The sequence below is a fragment of the Akebia trifoliata genome, chromosome 7 (assembly GCF_017979445.1).
Source record: "Akebia trifoliata isolate Shusen 1 chromosome 7, ASM1797944v1, whole genome shotgun sequence".
Lineage (NCBI taxonomy): Eukaryota > Viridiplantae > Streptophyta > Magnoliopsida > Ranunculales > Lardizabalaceae > Akebia > Akebia trifoliata.
The window spans coordinates 8907557-8928619 of NC_141381.1; the positions used below are offsets into that span (position 1 = coordinate 8907557).

General features: G+C 34.9%; 1 protein-coding gene across 4 annotated transcripts; it reads right to left on the minus strand.

Moving 5' to 3' along the window:
• Positions 1-7223: 7223 nt before the first annotated feature.
• On the minus strand, positions 7224-12525 carry LOC147398182 (cyclin-dependent kinase F-4-like). 4 transcript variants are annotated; one of them, XM_086447335.1, is made up of 8 exons: positions 12104-12517; positions 11745-11869; positions 10878-10958; positions 10606-10800; positions 9854-9956; positions 9690-9742; positions 9375-9483; positions 7224-8159 (listed from the first exon to the last, which is right to left on the minus strand). In XM_086447335.1, the coding sequence occupies exons 4-7, from the start codon at positions 10643-10645 to the stop codon at positions 9446-9448; spliced, it is 234 nt and encodes a 77-aa protein (XP_086303461.1). In that variant the 5' UTR covers positions 10646-10800; positions 10878-10958; positions 11745-11869; positions 12104-12517; the 3' UTR covers positions 7224-8159; positions 9375-9445. The 4 variants fall into 4 exon arrangements, 3 of the variants coding, with proteins under 3 accessions (XP_086303461.1, XP_086303459.1, XP_086303460.1); XM_086447333.1 differs by having other exon boundaries at positions 7231-8267; positions 12104-12515; XR_015179777.1 differs by lacking the exon at positions 10606-10800 and having other exon boundaries at positions 7228-8267; positions 12104-12525.
• Between the last annotated feature and the right edge of the window lie 8538 nt (positions 12526-21063).

Below are 21063 nucleotides of genomic sequence, written 5' to 3' on the forward strand. Positions count from 1 at the left end.
GCAGAACGAGGTATGATTCTTATAATAAGATTTACTCTATTTCTTTCTCCCATCGAATTCGATAGATTTATGATTTATGATTATTTTTTTGCAGATTTCATAGCATTTGGGGGAGATTTTTATCAGAGATTGCTTGAACCTGAGCTATGTTTGCTGTAGGACATTTGGGGGAGATTTTCAATAGAGCTTGCTTGAATTTGAGCTAAGTTTGTTGGTTTTAGAGATCGAGATAAACAATATTACTCAATTAGTAGGTACAATCTTGAAACTCCAGATTCTGTGTAATTGAATTGAGATGTGGTAGATTTGAGAGCTTTATGTTTGTTTGATTAGTAAGTTACTATGTCTTTGTTTTTGGCATCAATGCAATCACTTCCCATGATGATAACCTCATGCATGGAAACCTGGTTGATATGTTTTATAAACCATAGAAGTTCAGTTCAATTCCATTCATTAGTTCAAGTTAGATGCAACCTATGTATCATAGGTTGAGTTATCTTGTCATCCATGCTTATTACAGCAAGGTCCCGTTGTGACAATAGGATCTCAGAACAAGGTGTTTAGGTTGTAATCAAAGTATTTCAATCTAATCTTAGATGGTACACCTCTTGTCAAGCATGGTTCTGATCTCATCCCCATGATGTTTTAATTTTGATACATGTAGACTGTTTTTAGTGATAATGTTTGCTTTGAATTGTTCTTTAATTTGGCTAAACCCCCTTCCTTTGTATATATATATCTTTTTAATGTATTTCAACTATTGTCCTGAATTTGGATGTAATGCAGTGCTTAGTCCACATGTGTTGATGGCATGATTTCCAATCATTTATTTAGTTATATTATAGTTATTGGGTGATTTTATATTGCTGTGTACTTCCTTTAATACAATTTAACCATTGTGTCTCATTGACTGCTAACACTTCATAATATGATCACATATGCAACTTGAGCCATACTTGCTCATGACCAGCACTAACAAAGTTGTTTATTTGTACCACACACCCCACCATTTTACTATCTTAGTAACGCGTCGTACAAATTATAAATCAAAATTGCTTAACATGTACTAAACTTACTGTCCAATCCTACTGGCAGATTAGTTTGTCATGTAGAGGTACAACTTTCAAACACATTAAATAGGAAGGTGGAAGTTGTTGTGGATATGAAATGGCAGCAGGTGACTGCTGTTATGACACATGGCTGCCAAGTAGAAATGAGCACATGTGGGATGGTGATGGAAAGTACCACTGACAATGACCCTAGTAGAATGGTGAGAAGAGGATTTTGATTAAGAAGGATGAAATGATCTGAAAATGGCCCGACGAAGTATATTTTTCTTGACAGATTTGATGGTGAAAATGGATTCGAGTTTCCAACCCGTATATATGATGACGAGCCTTGGGCTTATAAAATTGGAGATAGAACAATACCCAAAATTCCAACAATCTTGACCTCAACTGAAATTTCAGCAAATGGTCTTATAGCTCTATGGTTCTAATATTGACCGACTGAACACTCAACACCATGATCGGAGCTTGAAGTTTTTCAGATTTTGGAGATCTTACTACAACGAGACTTATATAGGCAGAGGTTTCAAACATTTTGATTCCCCTCCAAGTCTACTAAAAATAATATGGGAGTTTTTAAGATCATAAATGGACTTGGTGTGCTGGTTTATTAGTTTGTATCCTTATTAGAACCCAAATCCATGATCCAGATTTGAAGTTATCTAATTGTATGGATCAGTTTTCTGGACTGATCTAATCCATTTACTTTAACCTATGCTGGAAAGTGGAGATCACACCTTCCTAACCAAGGTCAGGTGGCACCTCATTTTAGGCCATGTGGCATTTTTGGTGACTTACTGACTATATGATTATGTGGTTTATTGCCATGCTCTCCACAACCAATATATTAAAAGATCCCAATTGTTCGGTCACATGGCACACCACCCAAAACTCTTTTTTCTATTGTTTATGCAAGCTTCCTCTTTGGTTTCTGTTTTATATGCTTGGGTAATTTTGGATTAATAGATTATCTCTTATACAATGTTTGTGTGGTCATTATGGTAGATGATAGTTCTAGATATGAGGACATGCATAGCACAATTAAATTGTAATCCCAAGGACCAAACCCAAAGAAATGAACAAAATGAATGATAACAAAGTCTTCAATATGTATAAAGGAATTATGTAATTTCCAATATGCATGCAAAAGTTTAATGATCTCCCAAACAAATTAAACACTCAATATCCAATTAATTTCATGAAAAACATAAATTGTTTCTGCTCCACAAAACTTACAGATACATGTCCTGGCCTAATAAATCATGATCTTCCTTTCACTTTTGTGGCGCCCCGCCAAACACTAACACAAATCCCTATACCAGATCTCGAGGTACTAGGTGGCACCTCGAAATTTCAGCATGGTTTCCTCTGTTTATGTTAGCATTCCAAGGCGTTCAACTTGCACCTGATAAACGATATACAATCCTGCATATAAACAATTAATATATAGTACTAGCTGAAGCTTATATACGTCTAATAACGTACGAAAGATCAGAGTGCGGAAGAATAACTAGAATACAGGATTATACAAAATTCCTCACTCTAACATAAATCCTAACACTCAAGACAGAATCCATAAGACTACCTGGGGGAAACTAACACCACTAGGGGGTATAGCCCTAGTACTTACCAGGTGACGGACTCTGGTTGTCTATCTGACCAACCAGATGATCATCATTCGTGCTCTATACTTGCCTTGCCAAGCTCTGAATCTGAAACTAAAAAAAATAGAGAAGGAAAGGTGAGTAATAATGGTTACCCAGTAAGGAATAACACAATTTCTGCCAATAACCTCTTCTAACATTAACGAATAAGCATACTAAATCATTTTAAAATATACTAAATTTTACAGAAGAAACTACGATTAACTGGTACATATAGCCAGGGATGAACAATTAAACATTTTAAAACTCACATTACATCGATCATCATTACTCACTATAACATTCTCTTTTTATACAAATCTAATTGATCAAATGGAAACATTAAACATGGATTTCATTTTATATATCAAAATAAGCAACAGATACATAATACACAATGGTGGAGTATTGGAATTAGAGAGTTGGGATTCACGACTGGATCGCTCCCAGTCGGGACATGATGTTACAATTCTTCTCTGGTTTTTAGTTCCTGATTTTGTGGCTGGTCGCTGTTTATTACACTTGGTTGACCATTTATCCGGCTCAGGCTGACCGTTTGACGTGACCGTAAGCAATGGGTCTCTTTTCGATGTGTCAGAACGTTCGACTACTATAAATTGTTAGTGATTACTGACTAATCATCTTCGTCTATGCCTATCAGGCGTGCATGTGATTCCGAAATATACAAACCATTCGTATACGAGACCACCTTTACATTACAAGTTCATTGGTAAAGATAGAGAGGAATATCCCGGATTCCAGTTGTGACTCCACTCTCATACGCGTCCCATACCACTTATGAGCTTGGTGGCCCCTATCGTACATCCCAGGATAGTATACCACTCCAGATGATATGACACACTATCCCTTCACGCATTCACAAACTCTTTAACAGCTCACAAAATAGTTACATATATATATATATATATATATATATATATATATATTATTTTCATTTGAAGACAAAAGAGAAATTAACAATACAAGGTTGAGAATAGATATCCAGTTTCCTACAATGCAAGTGTAGCCACCCGGCCTAAAATAAATAACAAACGGAAACGTAAACAGTGCCTCTCGCTAACAGAAAGTAATAAACATGCAACCAGTAATATTATCCCTGGATATCTGTTCACCAACCTGCACACAACACAACAACGTAAAATACAGACATCACCCCTCGGGTGTGACTCTGACATTTTACCGTTTCATACCCTTTTTCCTTTTTTTTCGATTTTTACAGTTTTCAATCTGTTCATAAAATATCAATTTTCTGATATTTATCAAATCAATATGAGTTCATTGAATATTAAATCACATTTTTCAACTATAGAATTTATTTCTATCAAGAATATTGAAAAAAATACAAATTTCATATCAAAACGGGGTCCGAGCAGTGCACAAAACCCAATTTATAGAAATAACACGTTAAAATACCTACCCACGTATAATTTATTAAAAATACAATTAAACATATCAAACATGCAATTTCTGGAGTGAATTTTTGAAATAACAAAAGAATTCCATATTTTAGAAATACATCCAAATTTTTTTGATAAAATCCTAAATGTAATTTTCACAATCTACGATTACTAATAGAAATTGAGAGTTCCTTACTATCTTTAGGAAAAAGGATCGAAGCACATATGCAGAAATCGAGGCCATCGGCATGGAAATCGAGACAAACCAAACTTTGAAGTGGCTGATTTTCGAAACCTACCAGGTGGTTTCGAATATCTCGATGTGCTCGTCTCTTCTCCCTTCTACGACGGAAGACGGTTTGACCCAGAAATGGATGAAAATCGAAGTCGAAGTTACGAAATCTCCGTATAAAAATACGGCTGATTTTTGACTATATGGGGTGAAAAAGATGAGAAAATGAAAGGAATTTAGGTGGGTTATGTAGAGAATGAGGCTGCGGACGTTTCTCCCTTCTACGTCGAAAGACGATTTGACCCCGAAACGGACGAAATCCGAGGTCAAAGTTTCGAAATTCCTGTATATAAATACGGCTGATTTTTGAAGATATTGGATGAAAAAGAAAGTGAAATGGAAAGAGGTTGGGCGGGTTTTGTAGAGAACGCAGCTGTGGATCTTTTTCTCTTTTGCGGCAATCGTCGAAAGTAAACTGTTTGCGAGGGATCTGAGGTGGAAGATCTGAAGAAAAAATGAATTTTTTTTCATTTATTATCGCGGTTGTATGGACAAGTTGGGGAAGATGAGATAAAAAAAATTAAAATATTATTTATATAAAATTTGGGACGAATTCGGCATTTTGTCAATTGTTTTGATCGATGATAATTTGACCGTCCGGACTCCAAAACTGACAAATGAATACTCTATTTTGCCTAATTTTTTATTCTGGATCTAATGGTACAGTCAATTTCTATAAATTATATCTCTATCAAAATTTTACATTTTTACCCTGAGGTGACCCCTAAACTTGATGTCGTTTTCGTTTTTGACGATAATTCGACTTCCTGATCTCCAAAAATGACAAGTAAATAGTTCATGTTCAATAATTTTTCGTTACGAACCCAATGGTATGATCGAATCTTAACAATTATTTCTCTACCAACAAGTCACTATTTTAGCCTGGTCCGACCCGATAATCGAGGATTTTGTAACTTTTATATTCAGACTCGCATTTAAGCGTGCTTACAGGCTAAAATATGTTTTTCGATCATTTTGAATCCAATGATGAGGTCAGATTCCATTAAAAATGATCAGAAACATTCTAAAATTTTACCCCTAAGTCCCACTTTTAAGATTTTCTTAAAATTCCACTATTTATTTTCCTCGAGATACGAATTGAAAATTTGGGATTTTACAACTTTTGTCTAAAGATTTTTCTAACCTTAAATCTGTATAATGAAACAATAAATTTACACAATGGACTTTCATGGAAGTTTAATTTTGTTTCCTTCAATCTTCAAAAGAAAATGTCTTCAGTTCGAAATTAACAACTTGTTGAACATTAAAATTTCCCACCAACTAGAATTTGAAAGTTGAAACTGCCAAAATAGGTGTTAGTTAACAGCTAGATCATCTGAAAGGGTTTTTTTCAATTGTTCAACCATTGTATCATAAAAACAATAAAACAGTGACACGTGGAAATAAAAATACAGTTTACCTAAAGAACCCATTTCTCTCTTTAAAAACTAAGAAGAAAACCCAACAAAGAAAAGAAGGGGAACCGGCTATATAATTATTTCTCTTCCGAAAAATCAGAGTTCTGTCTCCATTCTCCAAAGATCTAATTTAAATTAAATCTTACTCTCTTGTTCTTGTATATTTTTCAGTGAAAGAAAGAATAAGATTTAAAAGTTTCTGTGTTTTTTTTTTTTTTGTTGAATTCTGATATGGGTATGTGTTTATTTTCAAAGTTCTTGATTTATATCCTTCTTGTATATATATAGTTTTAATTTCTTTGAGAAATTTCAAATATTTTGGTCTAAGAATAAATGTAATTTGCTTTTGATCTTAAATTATTGCTTTCTTTTTGAGTTCTGGTTGTTATTTTGATTTAAATATTATGTTTGTATTTGGATTCATAGATTTACATGTTTTGGCTCTCTAGTGGGTTTGTGTTTATTTTCAAATTTCAGATTTATATGCTTCGTGTATTCTTTAATTTCTTTAACAAATCTAAATATCTTGCTCTAAGAATGATTGTAATTTGCTTATAATCTTAACTTAGTGGCTGTGACCACAATGAAGCCTGACAGACACCACTTTGGATCATTCACACACCTAGTCTCATAGCCAGACCCACAAGCCAACCCATTGTTGAACAAGGCAGTACAAAGAGCTGCTGTGTTAGTTCCATAGCCTTGGCTGTATAGGTTCCCATAACCACAAGCCCCACCTACACACACAAAAAAAAATATTAAAATTAAAAATAAATAACTAAATTGTGTCATGTGGTGGGTCTTCTCTAAAATGCACCTAAAGTGCATGATAGCACCAAAAAATAAGGTTTGGAAACATACCCATTGTCCGAGACCTAGAAGCATCACCACCTCTGCCACCATTTGTCTATATAGGTTCCTTGGCAATCATTCTAATCATATCACATACCATATCATGGACACTAAACCCACCCTGAGGCAACTTTCTTTTAGTATAATTTATCTCCTCATGTGGTTATTGAGTAGGGATCTAGTCAGGTGTCCCATTCCTAACCAAGTTCTGGTGGCACCCCATTTTATGCTATATTGCATTTTTGGGGACTCAACGAGGGAATGTTCACTACAGTAAAATAGGGCTATAGCGACGGTCGCGAACGTCGCTATAGGTACAAACTACCGTCGCAAAACATCTAGCAACAGCCAAGACGGCCGTCGGTTGTCGTCGCTAATAGGCCCATCGCTAAATGCTATATCGACGGCCAACAATTCACAGAAACGTCGTTAGGTACAGGATTTATAGAGACAGCCGCTATTGGCCGTCGCTATAGGGTAGTCTTTTTTTTTAAAAAAAATTTCCTTCAGCTACGGTTTTGGCCTGGCCGTCGCTATAGAAGCTTTTGAAAGAAAAAAAATTTTAATTTAATACCAGCCCCCTCATGTATTGCTGAATATTGGAGATACCCTTATGTTTTGAAATAGATGACCTCGACCCCAACTATCAATATGAAAAAACCCAAATGCCCTCTCTACTAGAGCTCATTGGGTTACTATTGCAGACTAATATAAATTCTCACAGAATCCGACTCACACATTATCAGATGGTCACCGGAATCCAACTCACGCGCACACACACACACTCCAACTCACACATACACACACGGACGCACACATACACATACACTCCAACTCACACACACACACAAGTGCGCACACATACACACATGCGCACAAACACACAAACACGACCGCGTACACACACATAAAATATTGTTCTTTTCTGTAGAAACACTTATTTATCAATAAATCCCTAAAAAATAGTGAAAAAAATAGAGAGATACATAGAGTTAAAGATGAAGAAGATACATGAAACTTTCAAATATTAATAAATTTAGCTTAAATGAAGTCCAGAAAGTCTCACAGACTGCTTATGAGATACAAACAAGAAAAAATAAAAGAAAAAATTAAAAGAATTTGAGAAGTTGTTACCCGGAATCAGTGAAGTACTCATAGAGCTTTCCTTTACTTGAAAAGACAATCAAAGAAACATCAACATCGCAAAGAACTGAGGTCTCTTTCCTGCAGGCTTGCTATTGGAGAAAATCTATCAAGTCTCAATTTGGTTTCGATTTTTTATGATAGTCAGCCATCTATTCCTCAACAAATTCATAATATCTGTTGTTGGATGCACCAACTGAACTCAACATGTCAGTTTTCCAAAGGGTGTTCTTCAAGGGAGCGAGCAGCTTTGCTGGAAGTGGTCTGTCAGTGTCTGATTGTAGACCTTTCAAAATTCTTCAGACTCAATGGCTTAATCCTCCTGGCTGGTTAAAACTTAATGTCAATGGGGTGGTTCATGAACCTTCTATGTCTTCTCTAGTGCCTCATGTCATTGCATCATAAATTCACATGGCAGCGGTGGGATCTTTAAACTGCAATTTTATTTCATATTATTGACCCCCAAACCCTTAGTCAAATAATAATAAGCTATTTTAGATTAAATAAAAACAATAAATGTTGGTGTTCCCAGATCTGACTGGATAAAAAATTTCCCATTATTTTCCACAATTTCTATTTGTTAAATCATCATCATCATCATCATAGGCCTACACAAAAACATGGGGACATGTTCTAACTTTTAATTAAACTAACCTATTATTTAACCATTTTACTTTTATTGTTTATTTAAAAAGGTGCACTTATGAGGATTATTCCCCATGCCTTGAGGCTTCTACTTAACACTTTAGTACATTGAAGAACCTTTCCTCCACACCTCAATATTTGAAAACATTGCCCCCAAGCACTCCGACTGCTATCGAATATGATTCAGAGATGGGTAACGACCCAGCCTATTCAACTTTCACAAAATCAACTGCCCCTCACCATTATCTAAAGCACCTCTTCCTAAAACCGACCACCATCATCTCTCACTTAAAGATCACAACAATACATGTAGTTTTCCCTTATCGTACTCCATTCTTTTATTTCCTTCAACAACTAAGGCATATTTTTTTATCATTAAAAAGAATGTGATAGATCTGACAGTTACAATCATCCAATCAATATTTGTAAAATATCTTGTAAGAACAAGTATGACCACTTAATAGCTATGTAACAAGGATACAGACAAGAACATGGACATGCCTTTACATCCAACCTGAATATGAGGTCTCTAACATGATACCTTTAAGAAACTCGAAACATGAATACAAACTGTAATATAATATTTAGTTGTATTTAACTCGGAAATGTATTCCAAAATAAAAATAAATTAGGGAATAAATGACAGGTAAAGAAATAACTCTATACGCCATTGCTTAATAAATATAGAACTCTAGTATTAAAATCATGATTGTGTTTAGCTCAATGAATTAGTTACACCACCCCACTTTCAAGAGAGTGCACGTGTTGATGTGTCCAACATGGCAAAAATCTAACAAGTGGCTTTTCCTTGTTACATAGCTTCAAGGAATATAATAAAAGGCAACAACTAGCATTTATGCAAGGACACAAGAAAAAAAATCAAGAACAAGTTATACCTGTGGAAATCGGTACTTCATAGCATTTGCAAGTTGAAGCCCCTCAACCCATGAATTCCGAGTTGGACTGCCTATAACCCTGCATATTTTGTATATCTCATCTGCTTCACTGCATTTCAGAAAAAAAAATAAATCATCAAGAACAATTTCCAGTAACCATAACCCAAAAAAAAAAAAAAACCTGAAAACATTAAATGGGGAATCAAATTAGGAGAACAAACAGTATACAACTAAAAATAATGGGAAAAAAACAGAGAAAATTAATTAAACTAATTAAACTAAAAACAGTACATAATTCATGTTATATATACACACCAACTGCAGAATTGTATGTGGATGCCTGGAGCAGTACTTCAGGGGCTCGATACCTGACACATTGACAACTTTGGATGAGGATAAACACACACACAAACAAACAAACAAAAATTAAAGGAAAGGTGGAGGAAAAGAACAGCTGAGTATCAACCCTAACAACTAACCAGTGAGTCGAGACATATTCCGTGTATGGCGGCTGAGAGTACGTTTCTCGAGCAAGACCAAAATCAGCAATTTTTATCATGCCTTCTGTAACCAACAAGTTCTCTAAAAATTTGATCACGAGTGTCAGTTGGAATTCAAAGTTGAAGATATTAACTAAAAATAACTTAAGCATCCATTTGGCAAATCATCCCTCTAGACTCTATAAGATGTGGCTGAGGCTGTATCAAGATTAATTTCATAGTCATACATGTACTGTACCATTGCAGTAATCCTTATCAGTATCCAGGATACATAATTTAGCTACTGCAAAAGCTAATGATAGTGGAAATTACTCTGTTAAAATATTGTCCATGCTTAAAGAAATGCAATAACAATGTGCAACTATATAATGGAAATTTCATAGAATGTAGTGACAGGTTTAAATATATGAAGAGCTTTCAAGTGCACTATCGACAACAATTATGCATAACAGAAACATACAAGTGTGGACAATTTGGATACTCAGAGTAGAAACTCGTCAGGATTGCATAAATATCTACACTATACAGATTAGTTTTTCTTTTATAAGTCGGGCTCAGAAAGTTTCCATTCTAGTACGCGAGACCAGTAGTTGCTTTTAGCAGTATAAAATCCTAGTAGAACAAGAGCAGGATTGAATAGAAACCTAAACTGACAAACTTGTATCATATCACAAGGCTTGCAGTGAAAATACCCAAACTGAAAAAGGAACCGCAGAACACAGGATGCTCACCAGGCTTAAGGTCGCGGTGAAAATATCCACGCTGGTGCATGTAAGCAAGAGCTTGAAATACTTGGAAACACCAGAGCGAGAGAGTGAGAAAGAGGGAAAAATGCAGAGAAACGATAGAGAGAGGGAGGGAGGGGAAAATTTTTACGCAAATCTCTCAGTTCCTTCGGTCCACTTTTGTAAACCCACAATTTTCCACTATCACAACCACAACAAGAGATTTTTTTTTTATGAATATAATTTCATTAATAAAAAAGGAGGTTAAAATGACATACCTCAACAGCTAGCTCCTCTTTTGTCACAGGTGAACGTAAATCATTAACAGACGAACTTGACTGGATAAGCTTCCTCATAACCTATAAGAAATTCAACTTTCTTAAGTCATCATGAAAAGGTAGATTGATATCGATTGGACATGTACAACACAGACCAATGACAAAAACATGAAAAGCTTTGGTGCATATTCAAGGATCTAAATTGTGAGAGTAATCCAGGAAATGATGTGGATCCTATTTATGTTTAAGATTTGAAGTGTTGATATGTGGGACAAGCACCTTCCACAATCATTTGTTTTTGTGATGCAAAGAACTAAAAATTCAAAAACCAACTTATATGAAAAAGTTGAGATGGATGAGTGGTTAAACCAGGGAAAAATTAGAATAAAACCTAATAGAGTCAGTTAAGATAGGTCTGATCATATGCAAAGAAGACTAATAATAACATCAATGAGAAGCCCTTTGCTGCAAGAAATTCTCTAAAGGAAGTCCGAGAATGATGTGGATGGCGATAGTAAGAAAATTTATGAACACACATGCCTTACAATCAGGAACTTATTCGAAAGATGTGAAAAATAAATTTTCAACTCTTAAATTACTTCAAGAACTTAGAAAATTCTAACACTAAAAAGCAAAACAGACATAAATAAGTTTAAGAAGAATTGAAATCAAAAGCATCAGAAATAACAGATATTAGAATTATAATGCTTTACATTGGTCTACAAGCTAGAAAGGTGAATCTACTATTTCGAGAAATGACAATGAACTATCAAATTCAAGTAAATAGATTTACCATAAACAAAAAATAATAAAAAGCAGCTGCACATTACATTTCGGGAAAGAAAAAATTTTTAACCATAAACTCACCTGAAATCTGATTTCGTCCCAAAAGCGATTGAAATCAGATCTGAAGTACAATCAATAAAATCTTTAAAAACATGTATTTCGGTGCTGAAGCTCAACTGAGTTGATCCCCTCTCGATGTTAAAAACCTAGAAAATGAAATCAAGAGTTTAGGGTTCGATTGCTACACCGTAATCAAAAGTACCACTTTCTATGATTAAAATCTTAGCTATAAAAATGAGAAATTAGGATTTTGGTTTGAAACTGAATCAAAAATTAAATTAAAAGTATAGAAATTGGGATTTTGGTCTGCAATCGAACCAAAATTTGAATCAACACTATAGAAATTATGATTGTACAGATAGAGAGAGAGAGAGCTCAACCTATAGAGATCAGCGAGGAGTTTGAGATGAGAGAGAGATCGAGAGATCAGCATCGATGTCGAGTTTGAGATGAGAGAGAGATCGATAGATCAGCGTCACAGAGAGATCAGCGTCGATGTCGAGTTTGAGGATGAGAGAGAGATCGAGAGATCGGCGTCGATGTCGAGTTTGAGGATGAGAGAGAGATCGAGAGATGAGAGAGAGATCGAGAGATCAGCGTCAATGTCGAGTTTGAGGATGAGAGTCGAAGTCATCAGCGTCGATTTTTGAGGGTGAGAGTGAGACGGAGAGATCAGTGTTGATGTCGAGGGTGAGAGACGGTGTTTTCGTCTGAGACGAGAGTGAGTGGGTGGGTTGGATTTTAGATGACTCTACAACGACGGTCAAAATATGACCGTAAGTAAAAGTCATCCCTATAGCTCATTTTTCCTGTAGTGGTTATATAATGTTATATGAAATATTCTTGTATTATGTCCTACTTTAACACTCCAACATTAATCTCTAATCTAGATTGTCAATTTAAGATAAAACACTGCTATTGAATGTAAGTTATGTTCTTAGCATGTTTTGTGTCACTTGATTTGAATTGAAGACTTGTGCTTTTATATGAGAATGCAAGAAAGAAATTCGATATGTATCAGCAATGGTACCAAGGTAGAAGTAGAACCCAACAAGGGATCGAAGTGCAGCCTGTGATAGAACTAGTGCAGAAAGTGTAGAAATCATGCACACAGTTGAACACACATCGAAATTGAAGACGCCCCATTCAGGGTTTTTTATACAGCTAGATACAAAAAATAAGTCACATGCACACAAAATAGTGGAGTTGAATCGCTGAGCTGAGAAGTGAAGTTGTGGGTGACACTGGCAGGATCATAAAGCAATACCCTGTTGTACATGGTTAGCATATTTGAAAATGGCAAGATACATTAGATGTATAGACTTGACAGACAAATTATCTTTAGATCGAGATGGATGATGAGCAAAGTATATACTAGGTTGACTCATATTTAAAAAAATTTAAGGTGTTGTCATGGTAGATAAATTAATTAAGGTTGATTTTATTTAGGTTACAAGCTATAAATTAAAATAACTTTATACAAAACGCAATTTGGGGAGGATTTGTTAAGGACTCCAAACATCTAATAAGAAAACTAATTGAAAATACTCTCCTCCTGAATGATAAGTAGAAGCTTATCTATAGCTGTTAGTATAGGTACTTTGCTGCAATTAGAACCATTTTTTGTGTTATCAAGTGATTTGTAAAGGACTCAAACACTTTACATTTGCACTTTATGTGACCATAAGTGCACCATTTGTTCTCCAAAGCTGTTTATATTTTCTGCATACTATTTTTCAATTTGCTTTGGAAGTTTCAGTTTTCCACTTCTTGAAACATTTCATTACTGTTTATTCTATGTTTTAGGTTGTAAAAGCTTGGGTGAAGCACTTGACTCGTCAAAAAGGGTACAATGAGCAGATGGTTAAGGATGCAAATGCTGTTATATTTACATTCAGATCTTATTGATTAGGGGTAAGATATGTGTTTGAGATTGCACATTTGTAAAAAAATTATTTTTAAATACATGTCCCGAATTATATAGCATGGAATAATCATGAAATTTGAATCTTGAGTGTTATGATCTTGACTTGTATAAAGTAGCATTCGAACTATGTAGATAGTTATGTTGTCATAGGTGAATGTAGGCTTTCTTATCAAGTACAGGATATACTAATTGACTCAGGGAACAAATTGGTACCCAAATATAGCTGAAAATCTAAATTAAAGAATACTAATTTTGAGCTGTTGTATCTTTACTGTAGTTGTAAACTTATACTCCATTTTGAACATTCTGTTGCACTTTACATTTGAAGATGGAACCTAGACAAAGTTCATCTGGTGAGAGGACAAAGAATCATAAATCATTTGCATCATATTCTGAAAATTCCGCTAGCAATTCTGCTAAGGTACATAAGTTGAAGAAATTAGAGTCTTTGGAGCAACAACAGATTGTGAGAGATGCTGAGGTGGAGAGACTCAAGGAATTGATCATTACTCTAATGAGAAAGATAAATTCTCATCAATAATAGAATATGTTGTGTTTTAAAATATTTTATTAATAAATAAATGTTTATTTATATGACTAATTTGATTAATGTATATGAATTGTAGGTTGATGAGCAGCACAATCAACCCGACAATGATTAGTGTCCACAACAACAACCATGATAGATAGCTTTTGTTTTTTGAATGATAAACATGGATTTATAAGCATCAAACATGGATTTATAAGCATTGACTCTTAATTCAATCGACTTATTATTTTGTTGTACTTGTTTCTTAACTAATTTGATTTACTAAGTAATTGTGTTTAATTGACAGGTTGTATAAAAATAGGTATTTAATTACAAATAATTTCAAAATAAAAGAAATTAAAAAATAAATAAATCTTATTAGCGGTGGTCATTACCGCCACTATAAGCATTCAAAACTGTATTTATAGCTATGGTAAAAAACTAATTAGCGGCGATTTTTAACCATCACTATAGATCTCACTCATATTTATAGCGACAGTAATACACTATTAGCGGCGGTTTCTGACTGTCTCTATGGGACTCACTTATATCTATAGCGACGGTAATACAATATATTAGCGGCGGTGTTTGACCGTCACTATAGGTCTCACTCATATCTATAGCGACGGTAATATAATCAATTAGCGACGGTTTTTTACCGCAACTATAGAGCTTCATATGGCCTTTAGCGACACCGCCTATAGTGGCGTTACATGTGGCCATCACTATTACTAATAGCGGCGGTTTTTGATCCCCGCTAAAAACCTAAAATTTTGTAGTGGAACCACCTTTCTTATCTTTGATGACGATCAATGGCACCTGCCTTAATGAGGCCAAGCTAGGAAGGTGTTTTTATTAACCATCGGGGGTTGCAATCAGAAGCTAAAAGTACAGCTTGAAGCCGAATTGAAGAAGCCTCATGACCACAACAGTCCACAGGAGGCTCTTGAGCAAAACTTCCCAAACCAGCACTTGGCATCATCCGCTCCAACACACGGGTGACATCATTGACCCCAATTGAGAATTATTGTTTAATCCATATTTTCTTCAGGCAATGCTCCCTGTGAGATCTTTGCTGACCCTATCTCCCTGTCCAATGATTTGAGAAGATGAACAAGATGCTTATCTTCATAGATATTAAACTATTGTTGTTCTTGTTGATAAGTAGAAACATATTTTGGGGCCTCAAGGGAATTCCTGGATTTCTTATTTCTCTTTCGCATGGTGGGAAAAGGTTTGATATTCACAAAGCTCTCTTGCACTCCAACTGTTTGAAATCACAGTTCTTGTGAGATTTTCGCACAGCCCGAACGCATGAGAAGATGAATCTCGAAGACTAGAGATGATATTGTGGAGAAATCAAACGGTTAGAGGAGCTCAAAAGTGAATGAGGATCCTGGATTTGAAGGGTGGAGAAAGAGTTGCGAAGAGAGACAGAGAGAGAGAGAGAGCAAAAAAACGTCTTCTCTATTTGCTGTTTTTCAGCTTGTGGAGAAGAAGATAAAAAACAGTAAGAACTGTTTTCTACTAACGACACACCACATGAAAAAAAAAAAAATTTTGATTTTTTTTTTTTTTGGAATCCTCTCCTCATCACAAACAACATTAAAAAAGCAATTTTTCTTGTTTCTTAGAACATCACCTAGAAATAATTGATCTTCATAACTCGCCACATATGTATAGTAATATGCTAAAAATTTTCATCCAAAATTATTATTATTATTATTATTTTTTTCTTAAAAAATATCAGAACTATCATCCCAACCACCATCATTCCATTATCAGTTTATGTCAATTTGAATCTTTCATTATTTAGGAATCATCAAAAGGTGACCTTTAATTGAACCATAAAAAGTGCCAAAACAAAGTATCCAAAATTGAACCAAAAGATACTGACCCAAAAATAATTCAAATAAAAAAAAAATGGGTCATTCCCTATGTCATTAACCTTTGATATCCCGCATTATTTAGGGTCATTCTGAATGATCCCAAATTGAACCATAACAAAGATGTGTCAAACAAAAATATTCAACATCCCAATCAATGATCACCAATAGAGCCAAAAGAATGATAAAAATCAAGATAAAAAATAAATAACTAAAAGTAAAATAAAAAACTAGGTCCTACTAGCAATGCTCCCATACTTGGGATTTTTCAAGTCTAATCCTCAATGGTCCCCAGTGGAGTTGCCACTGAAAGCGCCATAGATCCACGGGGTGCGCGGATCCGCTTTTGACCCTTGAAGTTTGTGAGTCGCCACCTAATTATTACGGTCTAGGAACTGATCAATGACTCTAAACGGATAAAGAACTAATCTAGAACAGAAAAAACTGAATTCGGGGATCATGTTATGGGGTTGGAAGGTGTTAAGCACCAACCCCGCCTGAACAAAGCCGGTCTCTACTAATTTCTCAAATAAGTTACATTGCTAAAAAAACCTAGATAAAAAAAAGTAAGAAATTATACCTTTCCAATAGCAAAGACCTTGTTCCCTCAGATCCGACAAAAACTGCTCTTTGTACTGTACTCCTTACTTCGTTCTGTCTCCGGATTTGATTTCTGATCTCCGAGGCAAGGTATCTCTTTGTTGATCTGGATTCTTCGAGTTTGTTATGGGTTTTGGGGTGTTTTTGAAGGGTTTTTAGGTGTTTTTTAGGCTAAAATCGAATAATGGATATTAGGTAAGGAGTTGGGACTCTAAAACTAGGGTTTATGGGAGGTTAGGGGGGCTTTTTGACCTACTTCTCTTAGGGTTTATGATTTGATACGAAAATAGGGTGTGGGGACCTCTATTTATAGATTTTTTTAAGGGTTGATTTAGATAGAGTTAGTATTTAATTAGAGTTGTGTTTTATTTAAACTTGTTTTAGGTAGAGTTGTGTTTTAATTAGAATTGTTTTAAGTGGAGTTGTGTTTTAGTTAGAACTCTATTAGATAGAGTTATTATTTAATTAGACCTCTATTATGATTTTGACTTTTGGTCTCATTTGATTGACTTTTAATATTTTGACTTTTCGTCTTAATTGATTGACTTTTAATATCTTGACTTCAGTCTTGCTTAATTGACTTTTTAATTTTGACTTTAGTCTCACTTGATTGACTTTAATACCTTGCCTTTAGTCATACTTGATTGGCTTTAAATTTTTGGAGAACCCCCCACTATTATATCTTTAATTCTTTGGACCCCCAAATGGAAGGGTCCTTAAAGAAATATCTCACTAACCCTTAACAATTTTGTCTGAGAGCCCGATTGATCGATTTATTTGGTTCCAAATTTTAAATTAATTTCATTAATGTTTCACTTTAATTATTTAATGTTTTATTTATTAATTTCAAAATTTTTAATTATGAAAATTATGAAATTATCATTTTGCCCCCGAAGAGGACTTTTCACGTTTTAAGTCGGTTTTTAATGTTCTAGGATGTTTTAGAATCAATTTTTTGTAAGGAATTCAATGGAAATATTAATTTGTGTCATTTATGGAATTTTTTGTGTGAAATGGTTTTGAACTTTATAAGGGCATTTTCGTAATTTTATCAAATTCTGTGAAAATTGGTAAAATGATTTATTTGATTTCGATTTGTTGTTTTATGCGTTTGAAAGGATTTTCCTAATCGTAACGTAGGCTCTAGGGTTGTTTTCATGTTAGGGGTATTTTGGTAATTTGATCATTTTTAGGGATTTTTATCGTGAAGCTTCTTTTTGGGTCTGCAAGATGATGATTTCTATGTTTTTGGAGTCGTATTTTCCTAGCGTAGTGTGATTTCTATAGTTTTATCAGTTCAAGATACCTCATCTGGATTTCTGAAACATTTCTGGTAACAAAATAAAGCAATGGAAATAACATCCATTATTGGGAACCATTGCGATCGGGTTGACGAGTTGATTAATCAGGCGGATGCAAAAATGGGGTGTCTACAAATTCTTCTTGAGCAGCGGAGTCTTGTATAAAAAGTGGCACCACAAGGTCCTCCTAAGGTGTGTAACAGAATCAGAAGCTCAACGTCTGATCGAAAAGGTACATGGTGGAGTTTGTGGACCTCACATGAATGGATACATAATTGCAAATAAGATAATGAGAGTGGGTTACTACTGGATGATCTTGGAGAGTGATGGGTACCAACATGTTCAAAAGTGTCATTTATATCAAATCTAAGCTAACAAAATCAATGCACCATCTTCAGAATTGCACAATATGACTTCTCCCTAACCCTTCTCACTCTAGGGCATAGATGTCATTGGGCAGATCAATCCTCAAGCTTTCAATGGGCATCGTTTAATCTTGGCCACCATCGACTACTTTACGAAATGATAGAAATAGCATTTTATGCCAGTATTACAAGGGGCAATGTCTTGAAATTTGTGAAAAACAACATCATATGTCTGTATAGCCTCCCAAGTAGGATAGTAACCGATAGCGCCAAGAATCTCAAGAACAAAGACATGTCCAAAATGTGCAAAGACTTTCAGATCACCCATCTTAACTCAATCATTTACAGACCAAAGATGAACGGAGCAGTCGAAGCCGTCAACAAAAATATCAAGAAGATTATCAAAAAAATGACTATCACTTAGAAGGATTGTCACAAAATGTTACCCTTCGCTCTACATGCTTATCGAACGTCAATTCAAACCTCAACTGGGGCAGCGCCCTATTCACTGGTATACAGAATGGAAACAATTTTGCCTGTTGAAGTCAAGATTCCCTCCCTTTGGATTTGAAAAGAAGTTAAATTGGAAGAGGCAGAATGGGTCCAAGCTCGATTCGATCAGTTGAACTTAATAGAAGAGAAATGTCTTTCGACAATTTGTCACGGTTAAACTTATCAATGGAGAATAGCACGTGCTTATAACAAGAAGGTTCAACCTTGAGAATTTTTACTAGGAGACCTACTTCTGAAGAAGATTTTATCGATGTAAGAAGATGTGAGAATAAAGTTTCGTCCAAATTATGAGGAACCATTCGTCATCCAAAAAGTACTATCTGGGGAGAGCGCTGATTATCACAGAGATGAAGTTTTTTCGCAACCGATCAATATTGACACCGTTAAAAAATATTATGCCTAAAGTCATAACTAGAAATGAAGAGAGGCCATCTTTCTAGTACCTGAACAATTATCCATCCTTAGTTAATCCTTTTGAGCCATCACATTTATTTCTTAACCCAAGATCGGGGCAAGTTATCGCTATCAAGGAAATAAAAAAAATCAATCAAAAGTCAAAGCAAAAATATCAAAGTATACTCCTGGCCCACATGAGGATAAACTATGAAAACTAAAAGTACAAAATAAATCAAAAAATCCCAAATACTTGATCTCAAGCTAGACCAAAATCTCCTGGTTAAATGAGTTCATGAGATGTTGGGAGGAGACATAGATCATACTTTCAGAACAAAAATAGACTAATCCCGTGTCCATTCTATCTCTCAATTAATGTAGATTCAGCCTTTCTTATCCTTTCACAACCATAACCTAAGCCTACGTTTCGTCCTATTTAAAGTCCTCTCAGGCAACTCAATCACGGTGGAAGCATGCCATGAAAAACATTGTCATAGTTGATTTTCCTACTTAATTCGGATTTCAAGCCACCAAAATCGTTGGAAGACCCTAGAAGGGAGATCAGGTATGATATTTGAAAAAAAGAATGACTTAAAGTGTAGATTCATTGATCTTGAAACTCAACTTGAGTTACCGTACCATAAAAATTGGTAGAGGAACCCAAGAGGGGAGTCCATATCTGTTAGTCAAGAAAGAGCGCCACTAGAAGAGTAGAATGTTCAATCTCGTAGCTCAACTTGAGTCACCAAGCCACAAGGGGCATAGAGAAACTGAGAAGGTATTCAAAGAGAAAATCTATAACGTAAGCATAAATTGAAAGGGCATGGTGAAAACTTGCAAGGGCACTGTGAGTAAAAAATCAGTTTATGGCAAGATCAAAACCACCGGCACAATGAAAACTCGAAAATGGCGTCGATACACAAAAATTGGAAATTGGATCTCGTGAAAATTGTAAATGGCGCTAGGGGAAAATAGAAAAAAAATAAAACAAAAATAAAAAATAAACAAGAAACAAAAAAAAATTATAAGAAATAAATAAATAGCTTTTGGTGCGCAAGAGTATAAACTGTGAATGGAAAAAATCTCAAAGTCCTCAATGTTCCAACGGATACAACGAAGATAACTTAGTCAAAACCCTTAGTCTCAAGGATGACTCTAAATATGCCAAGGATTAAATGACACTTGTATCATCGACATTTAGCAAAGGCACCATGATCGTTGACGTTTAGAGTTGTCAAATACTAGTCTGTCACAGATAATTCGACAAAGGCAATCTTTTAAAACCTAAAATAAAATAAAAATGCATCATCAAAATTACCTTTTTTGGCCTATGACGAAGAATCTAAGACTATTCTTAAGATCAAGAGTTTTTGAAAGCAATAGATATATTTGAGGCCACTACGTAAAAAACCTATTTTATTCATTTCAAATAGTCCTACATCATTCTCCTTAAAAGTAGGGTACAAGAAGGAATAATGGGCAAAAAACCACTGAAGCATTTCCTTAGGAAATGCAATAAGCATCAAGTTTATCCTCTAGGGCTTTGATCTGAGCAACTTGGTTAATGATGATTTTCTCCACATCTGAGGCATGACGACACACCAAATATTCAAATATCATACCATCATGCAAGTCTCTCTCAAGGACGATCACGCTATGCTAAGTTCTATCAAGACGATCTCGTAACTTCCATGAAGGGGAAACTAAGTTTGAAATTCAAAATTAACGAGGGAAAAAGAAATATATATATATATATATATTGCATTACATGATTTGAAGCATCTATCATTCTCAAAAATCATTAACATCTTATCCAACATTTCGAA